This window comes from Chanos chanos, chromosome 1 (genome assembly GCF_902362185.1).
Source record: "Chanos chanos chromosome 1, fChaCha1.1, whole genome shotgun sequence".
NCBI lineage: Eukaryota > Metazoa > Chordata > Actinopteri > Gonorynchiformes > Chanidae > Chanos > Chanos chanos.
The window spans coordinates 18,434,711-18,448,709 of record NC_044495.1 but is presented as its reverse complement, the minus strand read 5'-3'; the positions used below and the strand labels follow the sequence as shown (position 1 = coordinate 18,448,709).

General features: G+C 42.0%; 2 protein-coding genes across 3 annotated transcripts in view; one reads left to right on the top strand and one right to left on the bottom strand.

The window, feature by feature from the left end:
• Positions 1–493: 493 nt before the first annotated feature.
• On the bottom strand, positions 494–1,874 carry nopchap1 (NOP protein chaperone 1). Its single transcript, XM_030768093.1, has 4 exons — positions 1,808–1,874; positions 1,562–1,645; positions 1,250–1,383; positions 494–1,109 (listed from the first exon to the last, which is right to left on the bottom strand). Exons 1-4 carry the CDS (start codon positions 1,872–1,874, stop codon positions 948–950), a joined length of 447 nt encoding a protein of 148 aa, XP_030623953.1. The 3' UTR covers positions 494–947.
• An 896-nt stretch (positions 1,875–2,770) lies between these two features.
• slc41a2b (solute carrier family 41 member 2b) overlaps positions 2,771–13,999 on the top strand; it is a 16,478-nt gene continuing 5,249 nt past the window's right edge. The window contains exons 1-10 of one of the 2 annotated variants that reach the window (XM_030781721.1): positions 2,771–2,851; positions 4,028–4,633; positions 5,963–6,070; positions 7,359–7,430; positions 8,117–8,261; positions 8,376–8,522; positions 10,414–10,561; positions 10,738–10,817; positions 12,347–12,478; positions 13,442–13,590. In XM_030781721.1, the coding sequence (XP_030637581.1) occupies positions 4,118–4,633; positions 5,963–6,070; positions 7,359–7,430; positions 8,117–8,261; positions 8,376–8,522; positions 10,414–10,561; positions 10,738–10,817; positions 12,347–12,478; positions 13,442–13,590 (1,497 nt within the window). In that variant the 5' untranslated portion in view covers positions 2,771–2,851; positions 4,028–4,117. Of the gene's footprint in view, positions 2,852–4,027; positions 4,634–5,962; positions 6,071–7,358; positions 7,431–8,116; positions 8,262–8,375; positions 8,523–10,413; positions 10,562–10,737; positions 10,818–12,346; positions 12,479–13,441; positions 13,591–13,999 lie in introns of those variants that run through there. The other variant, XM_030781727.1, reaches the window with a different exon arrangement.

Here is a 13,999-nt window from a genome sequence, read left to right as displayed (position 1 = left end):
ATACCTCAAAACAATCAGTCTGTTTCTATCATTAATAAATACGAGTGATAGTTGCAGCACACTTATCCCATGCAAATTTGTCTCTTTCATGTTGCATTGCAATGGGGGTTTTTTGTTGTTGTTGTTTTTAATGCATTTCACTTCTGAAAGTTTTTGTCTTCATTTTTAATGTACAGTATTATGTAAAACGACATATCTTAAGACAGCAGCCGTTTGTTGGATAACAAAATAAGCATTTAAAAAAGGCAAAGCCAGCCCAAACACAACTCATTATTTCTTAGTAGGAATAATTAATTTAGAATACCTGTGAGCTATGATAACAAAACTAAGGCAAACTTATAGTGTGTGTCCTCTACAGAAAAAAAAGACCAGTATACCACACTGTAATCCATGAGTTGTGATCATACTGACCTTGCTATGATTAAAGCAGTCTGGTTTTTCTGCACAGACACACACCTGTCCACTGTGCCAAAGGACAACACATCCACTGCACTGTTGGCGTAATGACAGTACATGTCATGCACCCATAAGTCCAACATCATTTCAAATATCCTCACAATAGTGTGTTAGACCTGAGCACATCCTGACTTTACGTTCTTTCCGTACAATGTTCTCAGTTTCTTTCACTGGAAGAGTATCCCAGAAATCCAGGAGCGTCCACACAGGTCTCAATTTGTATTTCATGTGGAGACAAACTTTGTAGGATATGCTCAAACAAAACTGAACAGAGAGTGAGTTTTGTAAGAAATACAGTCATACTAAACGTTAGCTACCATCAGGCCAGCTGTTAGAGGATAGCTCTTGGCTGACAAAATCAGGATCAGAGCGCCACCCGCTCTGTGAGGGGTTTGTTCAGAAGTGATGTCTGACTTCTTGATGTTTGTAAAGGGTTTAAAGGGTCCCAAGTCCATTACCCTGCAGGTTTGTAGGGGGGCATGTTCTCTCTTTCAAACTCCCTCACTCTTTACTACTTGAATGTTGGCTTTCCTTTTCTTGTTTCCAGGAAGCTTAAGGGTCTCCACTGTGATTTCATCATCTTCTTCCTCTGAACTGTCTTCCACTTCTTCAGTGTCACTGCCAGAGTCTTCCATCTCGACCAGAGCCACATCCTAAACACAAAGATTCAAAATTCAGAAGAATAAGAGCAAGGATTATTAATCCAAGATCATGCACTCCCTTCAGATCACTGATTTACAGATGTTTGCTTTTACTGAGATACAATCAAAAGTTGTCGCGAGCTCGGACTCACCATCTCGATGACTTTCCCGGTCTCCTCCACGCACTCAATGTCAAAGTGTCCAGCAGGAGCCGACTCCATCTGCTGCCTCAAAGACTCGTTGGCCTGGGCAATCTGGGGCAGGAATCTTTGAAGCCTGTCCAAGACTACAACACATTTTAAATCAGCGCATTCTGTTGGGTAGTGCCGCTCATCCAGCTACACTACTGTGTTTCTTCGGACAAACTCTAGACAGGTCATGATCTCGTTTAATGTTTGCGCTCCTCAAACTGGCTTACGTAGGCTGTCTAAGACTGGCACGGTCATCGAATAATACAAACTCACCATTACTTCTCGGCAGTTTGGTAGTTTGAAGGGAAGAAGCTCCATTTGCTACTTGGGACTTCAAAACAAGTTTTTCGTGGAAACCTGTAAAAATGAGAAAGACCAAATGTATGCTCGTTTACTACGTTGAGATAAAAAAAACAACCTGTAACAATGTCTCACACGCCGGCATAGGCATTGCTACTTTTTGCTCTATGTGTATACAGATACACATTAAGAATTAAAACTAGATTAAATGAACCATACCTACTCCGTTTCCGCATGTCAGCAAATCCTGCGAATTTTTCTTCACTTTTCCTGGTTCTTCGGCCATGATTTAACTCTCGTTACCCGCAATTTTGCTTTAACCCGTTAACTTTTCCCTGTGTTGACACGTGTGTTTGTATATGGGGCAACTACTTCCGTGTAAGTAACCAATTCAGGCAGTGCAGAAACTTCGTGCCAGATGTACTGCGCCCTCCCTACGGTCGGATGTATGAACTGTATGTACAAGAAGAGCACGTCTAATTCTGGAATTAAAAGATCTAGCGCTATTAATCAACATAATCTGTCTGAAACCACGTGGACACGGCTCCAAATTTCTTTTCACCAAATTAAAGGGTTGTTTATGGTTATTTGAACGTCCACTGATATTATTAAATACAAGTAAAATTAGCATAACGTAATGGACAGTTATGTTTACAACTTAAATTGATTATAGGTAGGATTTATCGGGGGACATACAGTAAATACCATTATCAAGAGGAAAATATTTTAGACACATTGTTTAAACTGGTGTTTTAGTCATGCTATTAAGTGAAGTGATAACATTTTCCTAAGTCCAGTGCATTTTATGTGAACGAGAGTTGATGTATGGTACCACTGAGTATTATTTTGTTTCTGACATCCGCTATTCTCGAATTAATATCAATAATGTATGTCTTTTATCAATTTGTGATACAGTAACTTGCTCTCCTCCTTTTTCACGATACAAGCAATGTTATTTTCCCCTCCATTTTAAAACACGTAGCCTACAAATCTCAATGGTCGTATTATTCCATTAATATTGCATAATCCCTCTCTCGCAATTCGTAATTAAACCGAAAATAATCTCAATGAATTTCACATTCAAAATGTTGATTTTAGAGAGGACGAAGTGCAGTTGTACCACTTACTGCAGCGCAACCGCAGTGGAGATGTAGGAAGTGTGTGGCAGTTGCTGTGACGAGACCGAGCTGTTGAGGAAGCAAGGGTCGAAATCAGGTAATCATCGTCACCCTGGTCGCGGCTTGACGGAACGCCTTCTTTACGGTTAGAAAACTTTGAATTTTCTTTTGTAAATTTCTGTAAAACAACGCTGATATGTAGCTGTCGGTTGATATCAGTTGATTTAGCACGATTTCACCGCAATATGGTTTTCGTCAGAGGTGGTTATGGTAACGGTGATTAAGAGAAGAAATGTTATCCAAGTGAGAACATTATGTTACGAACCTGTTTTTTCCCCGTATTGTAAACTCGTTGATCCCCTGTCACTATTTCTTGTATTATACCGCGGTCTGGAGACAGTAAGTTAGTGTTCCATATGGGAGAAAGCTAAAGAGGAAAAAAGCATATCTCTTAACTGTTAGCCAATGTTATTGCTAGCTTCGGTTAGCAATAAGAGACTTTTGGAATTCCATGAATGGGATGCAAGATAGCATTTTCTGACCTAATCTGCATTGAAGACCCTTGTTACGTTCTCACAGCCTTAAGAAGTAAGATAACGGATCTTTGGTAGCTATGTGCATGTGTTATGGGCTGGCATCCTAAAGAGAGTTCATACACACCGTGTTTATTTTCCAAAGATTCACCTTGGTTATCATTACTCTATCGAGTTTCAGGTACGTCGGTATGTTACAGGTTCCTTATCAAAAAGCAGTTAAATATAATCTTAAACATGTTTAATATCCTTTGAGTTGTCTCTGCGAATGACGTGAACCTGTTGGCTTCCGTCTTCCCTTGATTCCGTTTGTTTATTGTGATTATGTATCAATTTACAAGCAAGGTAGGAACAGAGAACACTAGAAGTCAGTGTGTTTTCTGTTCACGTTAGTGTACTATGCTATACGGGCAGATTTACGACAAGAAAAAGTTCAACTCTTAAATCTAAACTTACTTTTGAAGGATTCCCTAACTCTGTGCGCAAGATTTGTCCATATACATTTCTTTCAGGGCAACCTAACATAGACTATAAAATTCTAATTACTGTTTTTGTGCATAGGTGCCAGAACAGGCCATTACAAATATATATATATATATATATATATATATATATATATATATATATATATATATATTTCCAGTTCCCTAAACTGCAGCTGCCTTTAGTGAGATAACTCATCATATGACAGACTGTCAGATGAACACACCTGTGTGGTTGAGATCACATGCATAAAGTAAAAGATAAAAAAAATAAATATACCTAAACTTTCTATGCTCTGGCCTCAGGTCATTGTGAGGACACATCCAGCATCACTGCTCTTCACCTCAGTCCTGTCAGGAGGGAGATGAACCTTCCCTACCTCTGGCATCCACGGTATGAACCTCCGCACAGTGGGCGGCACTGTGCTCAGCTCCCTGGGCCCTAGCCTGGCTATGCAGGCTGGTGGAGATGGAGGCTGGAGCTCTCTGTCCCTGAAGCCCTCTATACTCCACACCATGGTGCCTGCCGCCGCCGGCTATGTCTCCCTGCAAGAGGAGCGTCTGGCCATGGCGGACCTGGGCGCCGGCAAATCCGAGCCACACCAGAACGGCTACCGCTGCGAACTGGGCCACAGAACCAGCCGGGCGTCCATCACGCTGTCCGACCCTGGTGACGGTTGCTACGCAGAGACGGTACCCATGCTGCCAGCAGACGTCGATGGCAGCGGGGAAGAAGAGGCAAACGAGGAGGAAGAGGATGATGAGAGCGAAGAGGAAGGACGAGGCCAGAGACGACGGGTTCCAAACATGCCTAAGGAATCGCCGCTCGCCATGGCTCTTCAGATCCTGGTGCCCTTCCTGCTGGCCGGGTTTGGCACCGTGTCAGCCGGCATGGTGTTAGATGTGGTACAGGTGAGAACCGTGCAGCTGGAGCAGGTTGTGTAACGTGGTAGTTGATTATAGATATGAGCAAAGCACTTCTTGAAATAGATGGATACTCAGCACAGTTCAGTTATGTGTTGAATGACTGTCTCCTTTTATGATAAGGTGCTGTTGATAAGATGATAAGACGGCCTAAAGTTAATCCTATACTCGCAGTGAAAATACAAGTTAAACATGTTTGGAATTTTAGTACTTTTTAAGATCAGTAGATCTGGTACAGTGTATGTATTGTCTTTTGTTTGTCCTCACTGGTGTTGTATGCACTACTGTGGTACATCATGCAGTTTTGTTTTCCTGGCACAGCACAAATCATTTGATAAAAGATGACAGAACTTAAATAATTCCGCTGAGATTTAACACTGAAACAACAAGAATATCATAGTCCCTGTCAAACCTCTAGATTAACTAAACGAAGCATGGAGAACTGCACTGAGAAGTAAACTTGGTTGACTCGTTCAGAGATGGAGGTGGCTTTTGGTAAGGGACTCAGATGGCATACACCAGATGTGGTCATTCATCCAGACTGGCATCCATATGAATCAGTTAGACTGGCATAAGGCTGTTGGAACTGGTCTTATTTCTTCTCCTGGTTGGGTACTCAGCCTAGAATGTTAAGTCTAGAATGTTCTTCTAACTCCCCCCATACCCCCCTTATTAAAAATACATGTCTACAGCTTGCAGGGCAAAGCCAGTGGAAAAACTGTTTTGTTGGGTCAAGGTTAGTTAACTGCTGAGAGAAAACGATAGAGAGGGAGAGGGGTTGGTTTTCTGTACTGATAGATCCAGGAGCAGTGTGGAGAGGGGTTGGTTTTCTGTACTGATAGATCCAGGAGCAGTGTGGAGAGGTGTTGGTATTTTGTACTAATAGATCCAGGAGGAGTGTGGAGAGGGGTTGGTTTTCTATACTGATAGATCCAGGAGCAGTGTGGAGAGGGGTTGGTTTTCTGTACTGATAGATCCAGGAGCAGTGTGGAGAGGGGTTGGTATTCTATACTGATAGATCCAGGAGCAGTGTGGAGAGGTATTCTGTACAGTACTCAATCCCAAGTAAGAACAAGGAGCTGTAGCAGGAAATTAATCTGGACTCGAAACCAGGTGTTGGAGATCTTTAAAATAAAGGAAACTGTACTAGTATTCAAACAGTGAGGGACCAGCATCACTAGCTGTCTGATATTTTTCTAAATTTGAACATGAAGTTTGAATTTTAACATACAACAACGGAGAAATAAGTTGTAAAACTGTTTATTTCGGTGAGTTTCATTTTCAGTCTCTCTCTCTCTCTCTCTCTCTCTCTCTCAGCACTGGGAGGCATTTAAATACATTACAGAGATTTTCATTCTTGTACCTGCTCTTTTGGGATTGAAAGGAAACCTGGAGATGACTCTGGCATCCAGACTCTCCACTGCGGTAAACACACACACACACACACATATATATATATACACACGAACAAACAAGCACTACACTAATGTCTGTGGTAGCAGTTCCAGAGGGCAGTATGTGTGGCTATAAGCTGAGAAGTCCTCTCCTGCTCGGTGTCTGAAGCAGGTTGGATCTTGTCTGGGCCTGTAGTCCTGTGTTTCTGCAGACTCTGCCTGCTGTCATAGACTATATATCAGTGAAACACGGCAGACCTACACTATCATTACAGCATTGTACACTCAGTAGAAGAGAAAGCAGAAACTAAAAACTCACATCAGAGAAATGTACAGCACATAAATGTACCATTATTCGTTATTTGTATATTATATATAAATGCTGTATTCTTTGTAAAGTTTATATTTTGCTGTATTATACATGTGAACTTGACCGTCTTTGTGTCACTGTACTGCGGTTGTGTGGGAGCTGCTATCTTCTGAACTGGTCTTACATTCCCACTCTGCCTTGCTCAGCATCTGTTCTGGGTACAGTGAATAATGGGAATTATGTGTGGAGGGGGAAATGTGCTGAGGTTGCATTTTCTTTTTGGCTCAATGTGCTCTCCCTCCCCCTCTGAGCGTCGTGGTGAGAGCCGTCTGGTGGTCTCACGGTGAATCTGTCACTTCCCTTCGAGCTGAAAAAGTCAACAAATGAAAGTAGAACAAGGGAGGCGGGAGAAAAAGGGGGCTTGTTCCATCTCTCACTGTGCTGTGAAGGGAAAAGAGCTCAGCATTTCAACCCCCCCCCCCCCCCCCCCCCCCCCAACACACACACACACACACGCACGCACACTCACACTCACACACACAGGCTTAAATATACTTACTTCTTGTGAGGTGGCGGAGGCTAGCTCCTAAACGTTTGACCTGATCATCTCTGTGTAATTGTGACTAAGAGCCATTCACACCCACACAGTCTGTGCACGTAGACTGATCATTCTCCATTGATATTACTCTCATTCCTCATTACATCCCATTACATCTATCTACCACAAGCCTTACTTTAAGCCTTCACCTCTTCCCTCCCATACTCATCTCCCAGCCTCCACACTAATAGAGTCATTAGCACATAATGAGAGCAAGTCATCTCTGTAGATCAGAGCCATTACTTTGTTGGGGTATGCAAAGAGAGAAAAAATTAGATAAGAAAATTGAAACACGAGGCTAGCGCCCAAGGCCCAAAATAGTATGTAAGGGAACACCATGAGTGTGTGAATGTGGGAGGTGTGTGTGTGTGTCCCATTAGTGTATGTGAACCCTGGTTTCTGTTGCTTAAGGTGAATGTGGGGAAGATGGACTCACCAATTGAGAAATGGAACCTCATCATTGGAAACTTGGCTCTAAAACAGGTGAGGCATTCCAAGGCATCAGTGGTTTTAAGTACCTCAATATGTGTTATTAAAGTGAGAAATTGTGTTTGGACCGAAGAAATGATGCCACTTTAATTTCTGTAATTCTACAAAATGACATAGAGAATTAATGTAGATTAATGTCCTTTTTAGGTCTTACAAAATCCCAGCATTTCAGCTGTAAAGGGAAAGAAGGCTCTGTCTTAGTTTTATTCATGTCTTGCCAGAAGTCTGTAGTTCATTGGTATGGAAGGTTTTCGCCCAGTCAGTTAATTGCGAAATGAGGTCATATTTGAAGTCGTTTGTTCCACGCTGCAGTTATGACACGCCAAAGAGAATCATTAAAGAGATCTTTTATCAGGCCGGTCTCACACATGTTTGCATGCATGTCGATAGCAGTGAGTTTGCTCCTCTCCTTCTGTGTGTGAAGATAAGGTTAAGCAGGCAGAGAGGTGTCATACACAATGAGGTCCTTACATTTGATATTTCTGTTTTAACTGTCCCTGTCTGCCTTCTCAAAGAACAACAATACAGTATGAAGTGTTACAATCACTATTGCTTAGGGAATAAAGCAATGACTTATTGAGTGTCTGTGCTGAATGTTGTTGGACAATTGATAATTAACCAAGCTGACCTTAGGCAGATCTATAATATTTACTTTTCTCTCTCTCTCTCCTCTCTCTCAGGTGCAGGCTACAGTAGTGGGGTTTCTGGCAGCGGTGGCGGCCGTGGTATTAGGTTGGATTCCAGAGGGAAAGTTCCAGATGAGTCATGCTGTGCTTCTCTGTTCCAGCAGTGTAGCCACTGCCTTCATAGCATCATTGCTACAGGGTGAAGTTCTTTATCATTCATAAACAACTATACATGCACTTATTCACCTTAAACACAATGCATATAATCCACATCCAAGTGATATTTATTCTGTCTTGTCCTCTACCCTTTTAGGGATCATCATGGTGGGGGTGATCGTGGGTTCCAAAAAAACGGGCATAAACCCTGATAACGTGGCCACGCCCATTGCTGCCAGTTTTGGAGACCTCATCACTCTGGCCATCCTGGCCTGGATTAGTCAGGGCCTCTATAACTGCCTGGGTGAGACACACACACACTTTTGTTAAGTGAAACAATATGAGATGCTTGTGTCTCTGACAAACCCAGCAGTAAACAGAAGGTTCCTGTCCTGTCCTGTGGAGTTTATGTAGTCATGTAACTGGGCCTGGCTTTCAGGTGCGTCATTTCACTAGAGAAATAAATTGCGGCAATTCAGTCAGTGTGAGATGAGGAAAAGGAGAACTACCTAGTTATGTACAATAAATATAAACAAAACACCATCACATAAAACTGTAGTTGTGATACATTTGAAAACCCCATGTAAAATATTCATAGAGTCCACACAAATTTGTTGAAATGATTTTAGATTCCTTTCTTAATTTACCCCTTTTAGCCATAAACTTCACAGTATGATAATCACATTTGGTAACCCAGAGTTTTTGGGATTGTTTGTCTTCCAGCTTTGTGTCATTTTTGGTACACATAGCATTAGTCCTTCTTTGTTCTTACCCATATGCTTATTATGCAAACAAGTTTTCATTCTTACTCTACCCTTAGTGCCCCAGTTCAGTGGTTTTCTTTCTTTCTTTCTTTATTTATTTTAACACCGGGATTATTTGAGAGCAGAAAGGGACAGTTTGTCCCTTTCTGCTCTCTCTGTGTAAGTGCACTATCACATATGTCCCTGAAGGGGGCGCTACATTTCAACAGGATGCACCATCAGCACTAAGCAGTTTTGCTGTCTAGTGTTGTACAGCCTTTTCTAGTGGAGTGCGTGTACATTTTTTCTCTCTCTTTTAACACGTAGTCCATGCTGCTGTTGAAGTTGTAATGTCACATACAGTATGTGTTATGATATACTGTTAGGGCATGCTTTCTTTGAAATAAGGTTTCAACGTTTCTGTACTTTACTATGAAGCACTGATTTCCAATGGAAAAAGTAGGTAAAGCAGTAGACACACACACACACACACACACACACAGGTGGGACATAGAGTTGAGTAATATATGATGTGTTTGCTGATGGCTCTGTCATGTTTTGTAGCCAAGTCAAGGCTGTAAATGAATCTGGCTGTACACTGGCCAGAGACTCCTACACAATGACAGTGTTGTAAACAGAGTTCATGCCCCCTCCTTAGCCTTTTCCTCTCTTTCTGTCCACACACACACACACACACACACACACACACACACACTCTCCTGCTGTCTTCCTCAGAGAAGCAGTGGTTTATTTATGCAGTGTTAAATGGTATGTGTCTAGCTGATGGTACACTGATAAAGCAGCAGAGCAAGTCAGCGTCAGCTCAGGACTCATTTCTTACAGTCTCACGCCATTTTTTTTTTTCAAATGAGAGAGTGGGGTGAAATGAGGTAAAGGCACACACATCCCATATCCTCGCCACCCAGTGCCAAAGCCATGCCAGCTACCAGAGATTTGCCACGATCTGCCCTCTAGGCCTTCCTGGGACGACTGCCGAGCTCTGCCCGCTTTTGACTAAATATAGTCTCACACACATACACACACTCACTCTGTTTCTCTCTGTTGCTCTTTGTTTGTCTCTCTGTCCCCCTTTATGCATTGTTCTCTCTTATGCTCTCCTTGAGAATTGCTCTCATTGACTTGCACTGCAGTGAAAACTAAGGTTGTGCCATAGAGGCTGTGCTGAACGGTGGTATTAACCTGTAGACAGCTTCTGTCAGAGGTAGAGAACAGAACAGCCCACTGCTAAATGAGAAACAGCTGGACTTTTGACTTCATCCTTTTGTGTAGACCTCAGTCAGCAGGAGTATTACAGTCTGACTCCTCCTGCTGCTCTGCTTACGCGTGGCTTTCATTGGCTGTGTGCTGCCTTTTTTTTTTTTTTTTTCTTGAAGTTGGAGTTTTTTTTAGGTCTTAATTTTTCCGTGTGTTGCTTTTTGTTGTCTGTTCTAGACTCTCATCCGTATGTGTCATCTGTGGTCTGTGCCTTTTTCCTGTGTCTGACTCCTGTATGGATCGTCATCTCCTCCAAACACCCAGCCAGTCGCACGCTCCTCTACTCAGGCTGGGAACCTGTCATCACCGCTATGCTCATCAGCAGGTCAGACACGAGCACACACACACACACGCACGCACGCACGCACACACACACGCACACACATACACACACACATATACATACACACACACATACATACACATACACACACACATAAATACATTCTATGTTTTCCACAGTTGTTGTAATGAGGAGTGATTTTTTTATTTCCTCCTCAGTATTGGAGGTCTTATCCTGGACAAAACTGTGTCTGATCCAAACCTGGCTGGCATTGTCGTCTATACACCTGTTATAAACGGTAAGGCTATGCTTACAGTTAGGCTTAACATGACTGTTATAAACAGTAAGGCTGTATTACAGTAAGACTTAACAGACCTGTTATAAACAGTAAGGCCATATCCCGGTAAGACTTAACACGCCTATGCTCGCCAAGCAGGGGCATGCTTCAGTACCCAGCTGGTTGTTCTGCACCAAGCACAAAACTCACTGTGTTTTTAGTGTAAAAAATTGGGTTGTACAAAGTTAGACACTCCCCCAAAAAGAGTACACTTATCACTTTTGGTATAATGTTTGCAATTTAATAAACATCACCTGGACAAGAAAATCACTGTAAGCAGGACCCTCATCTCCCATTGTTACCGCAGTCACTTCTTTCTCACTATTACAGGGACAAACACCAGGTTTAATCATCCCAGGGAAATACAATAAGTTTGAATTAAAAACACTAATGAGAGACATTTTGTAACTGCCAGCTCTTTAGCTGCTGTTCTAGCAGATGTCAACAGAACATAGTCTGTGTATGTGTGCGGGTGTGTGTTTTTATGTGTGTGTATCCATACGGGAGTACTGAGTGTATGTAAGCGTGGGAAAAAAAAAAAGAACAGAAAAAGGGAATGAGATATAGAGGAAAGAGAGCAGAGAAAAAGAGCCTATACCGTGAGCCGTCCAGACTCGCACACACATGTCCACACAGTTGTCTGTGACAGCAGAATCACAGCAGGGGGTTGTAATCTGGGTCACTGCGCTAAGGGGATTTCTTGTGTTTGTGTGTGTGGTACGGTAACCACATGTGCACCAGTGCTGTGGACAGACAAGACTAAAACAAATATTAGAATAATTGGATGTCAGTCCTACAGGAGAGGAAAATGCACACAAAACACACGTACACACACACACACTCTAACTCCCTCCTGTGTCTTTGTTGAACCTACTGACCTATTCATGCAGTTTCTTGCCTACATAACACACTGTATACACAGACCCATGCACTCCAGTGTGTCTCAGATGGAGGGTATCACTTACCCATCTGTCAGATAGAATCTGTGCTGTCCGATCAGAGAGGCTCTTTACTGGTTTTCTAACATGTACTTGACACAAAGTCTGGTATGTTATAGCATAAGACTTGAACTTTGGCATCAATCAGTGACAGAAAAGGAGAGAGAGAGAGAGAGATTTAGAGAGAAAAAAAACAGAGGGAAAACAAAGAAGCTCCAGTCTTCTGACAGTTGCTAATTAATGTTATTATATTTTTGAGAAAATGTCTCCTGCTGCAGACAAGTTAAATACTACATAACAAAGAAAAGAAAAAAGGGGTATTGAAATCCTGTCAGACACTCTTTTATTTGTCCCTTGTCTCTGTCTGTCTCTGAGAGGAGTTTTCATTTGTCGTTCGCTTGAGACAGCTATGTTTTGCAGCCCAGGTTTTTAATGAAGGCCTCTTAAAAGTTTTCGTCTTCTTAATACATGTGCTGTTATATATGCGCTATACATTGAGATGATGACCACGCACTAAAGGGTGGAGCTAAGCCGGAGGTCTTTGTTTTTTAGGTATTGGTGGGAACCTGGTTGCTATCCAGTCCAGCCGCATCTCCACCCACCTCCACTTCCACAGCCTGCCTGGGGAGGTGCCCGACGAGGCCAAAGGCTGTTACTACCCCTGTCGCACCTTCTGTGGCACAGGTCAGTCCCAAAAAAAGCACACTCTTTGTGTATGGCTACAGCACAAACAACAACACAGTATTCTGCACTCCATCAGAGCTGTGATTATGTCATATAAGAGCCGTATTTTGGGATGTGGCTTTCCTTTGGATTTCTGGATTTTCCTGGAAATATGTGAATATTCCTTTTTTTTCTGTGAGCCTGTTTTTTTTTTTTTTTAGTTTGTTTGTTTTTTGAGGACTTTAAGCTCATCTTTAACTGGATGGTATTTTTTGAGTGTTCTCCCTAAAGTAGACAGAACACAATGATGTTGCAGTGCAGATGCCCAGTCATACAGAGGGCACTCTGCCCACTGCCAGGCTGGCAATGCCATTTCTGTTTTGGTCCACACAGAACCTTTGGTTTGTCTGGACACATATTGGCCCTGAACTGATGTTTCATGGTTTGGCAAGTTTACAGGGCAGAATACTGCGCGTATGCGCGCGCGCACACACACGCATGCACACATAAAAACACACACACACACACACACACACACACACACACATACATATACATATATATATGTTACTTCTTTTATATTTCCAGAGTTCATTATAATTGGTACATTGTTGGTTTTTGCAGTTTCTGTGTGGTTTGAAATGTTATGTAAGGCAGTACAGTATCCTCAGTGTTTTCAGTGCGCACAGAGTTCTCTTTGGGTCTGCTGCAAATGGCAAATTTTATAATTCAGGGAAAAAAAAAAAATCAGGAATCACAGTCTAATTTTCCTTGCTTCAATAACCAGTCTTATTCAGTCATTATGCAAGGATTTCCTGTAATTTCCCGTGAACTCCACTGACAAATGTACATTTAAAATAACTGACAGATTTAAAAAAATGTAATTAAATAAAAAGATTTAATTGAAAATGAAAAAAAAACAGTCACTTTTCCTTATATAGCTGTATTTTTCTTATCAATAACAGCTTTCTCTCCCTTTCTCAGGAGCAAATCACAGGTCAGCACAAGTGCTGCTTCTATTGGTCATCCCGGGTCACCTGATCTTCCTGTACACCATTGACCTGATGAAGAGTGGTCACACCACACTGACACACATCTTCATGGCAGTTTACCTGGCAGCTGCACTCCTACAGGTGAGACAGCAGCTGCAACAAAACACCTTTTGTCCCTTGTGCTCCTCCCCTCAGTGATGGAGTGTGCAGGTGAACTGTGGACATAGACATTAACAGTTAAAGGTTCATGGGATCACACATTTATTTGCTTAACATAACAAGCTTGTGCAAGTAGTTGAGAACAATGTGACAAATTACAGCATGACCTTCAGTATAATTGGCTTGTTATTCTTTTCCTAATAGACTGATGAGTCAGATCAGATGTGGTATGAATCGTCTCCCCCGTGAGAAGTTAATTATTCATTCACATGATGTCAGCTTGGTCTTTCATTTGTACTTTTTTCCCACTATTTCTTTTTTCAGTCACAAAATATTCACATAAAACCTCTCCGTGAATAATCTCTGAATCACTGTTGAAATATGAGAGAGA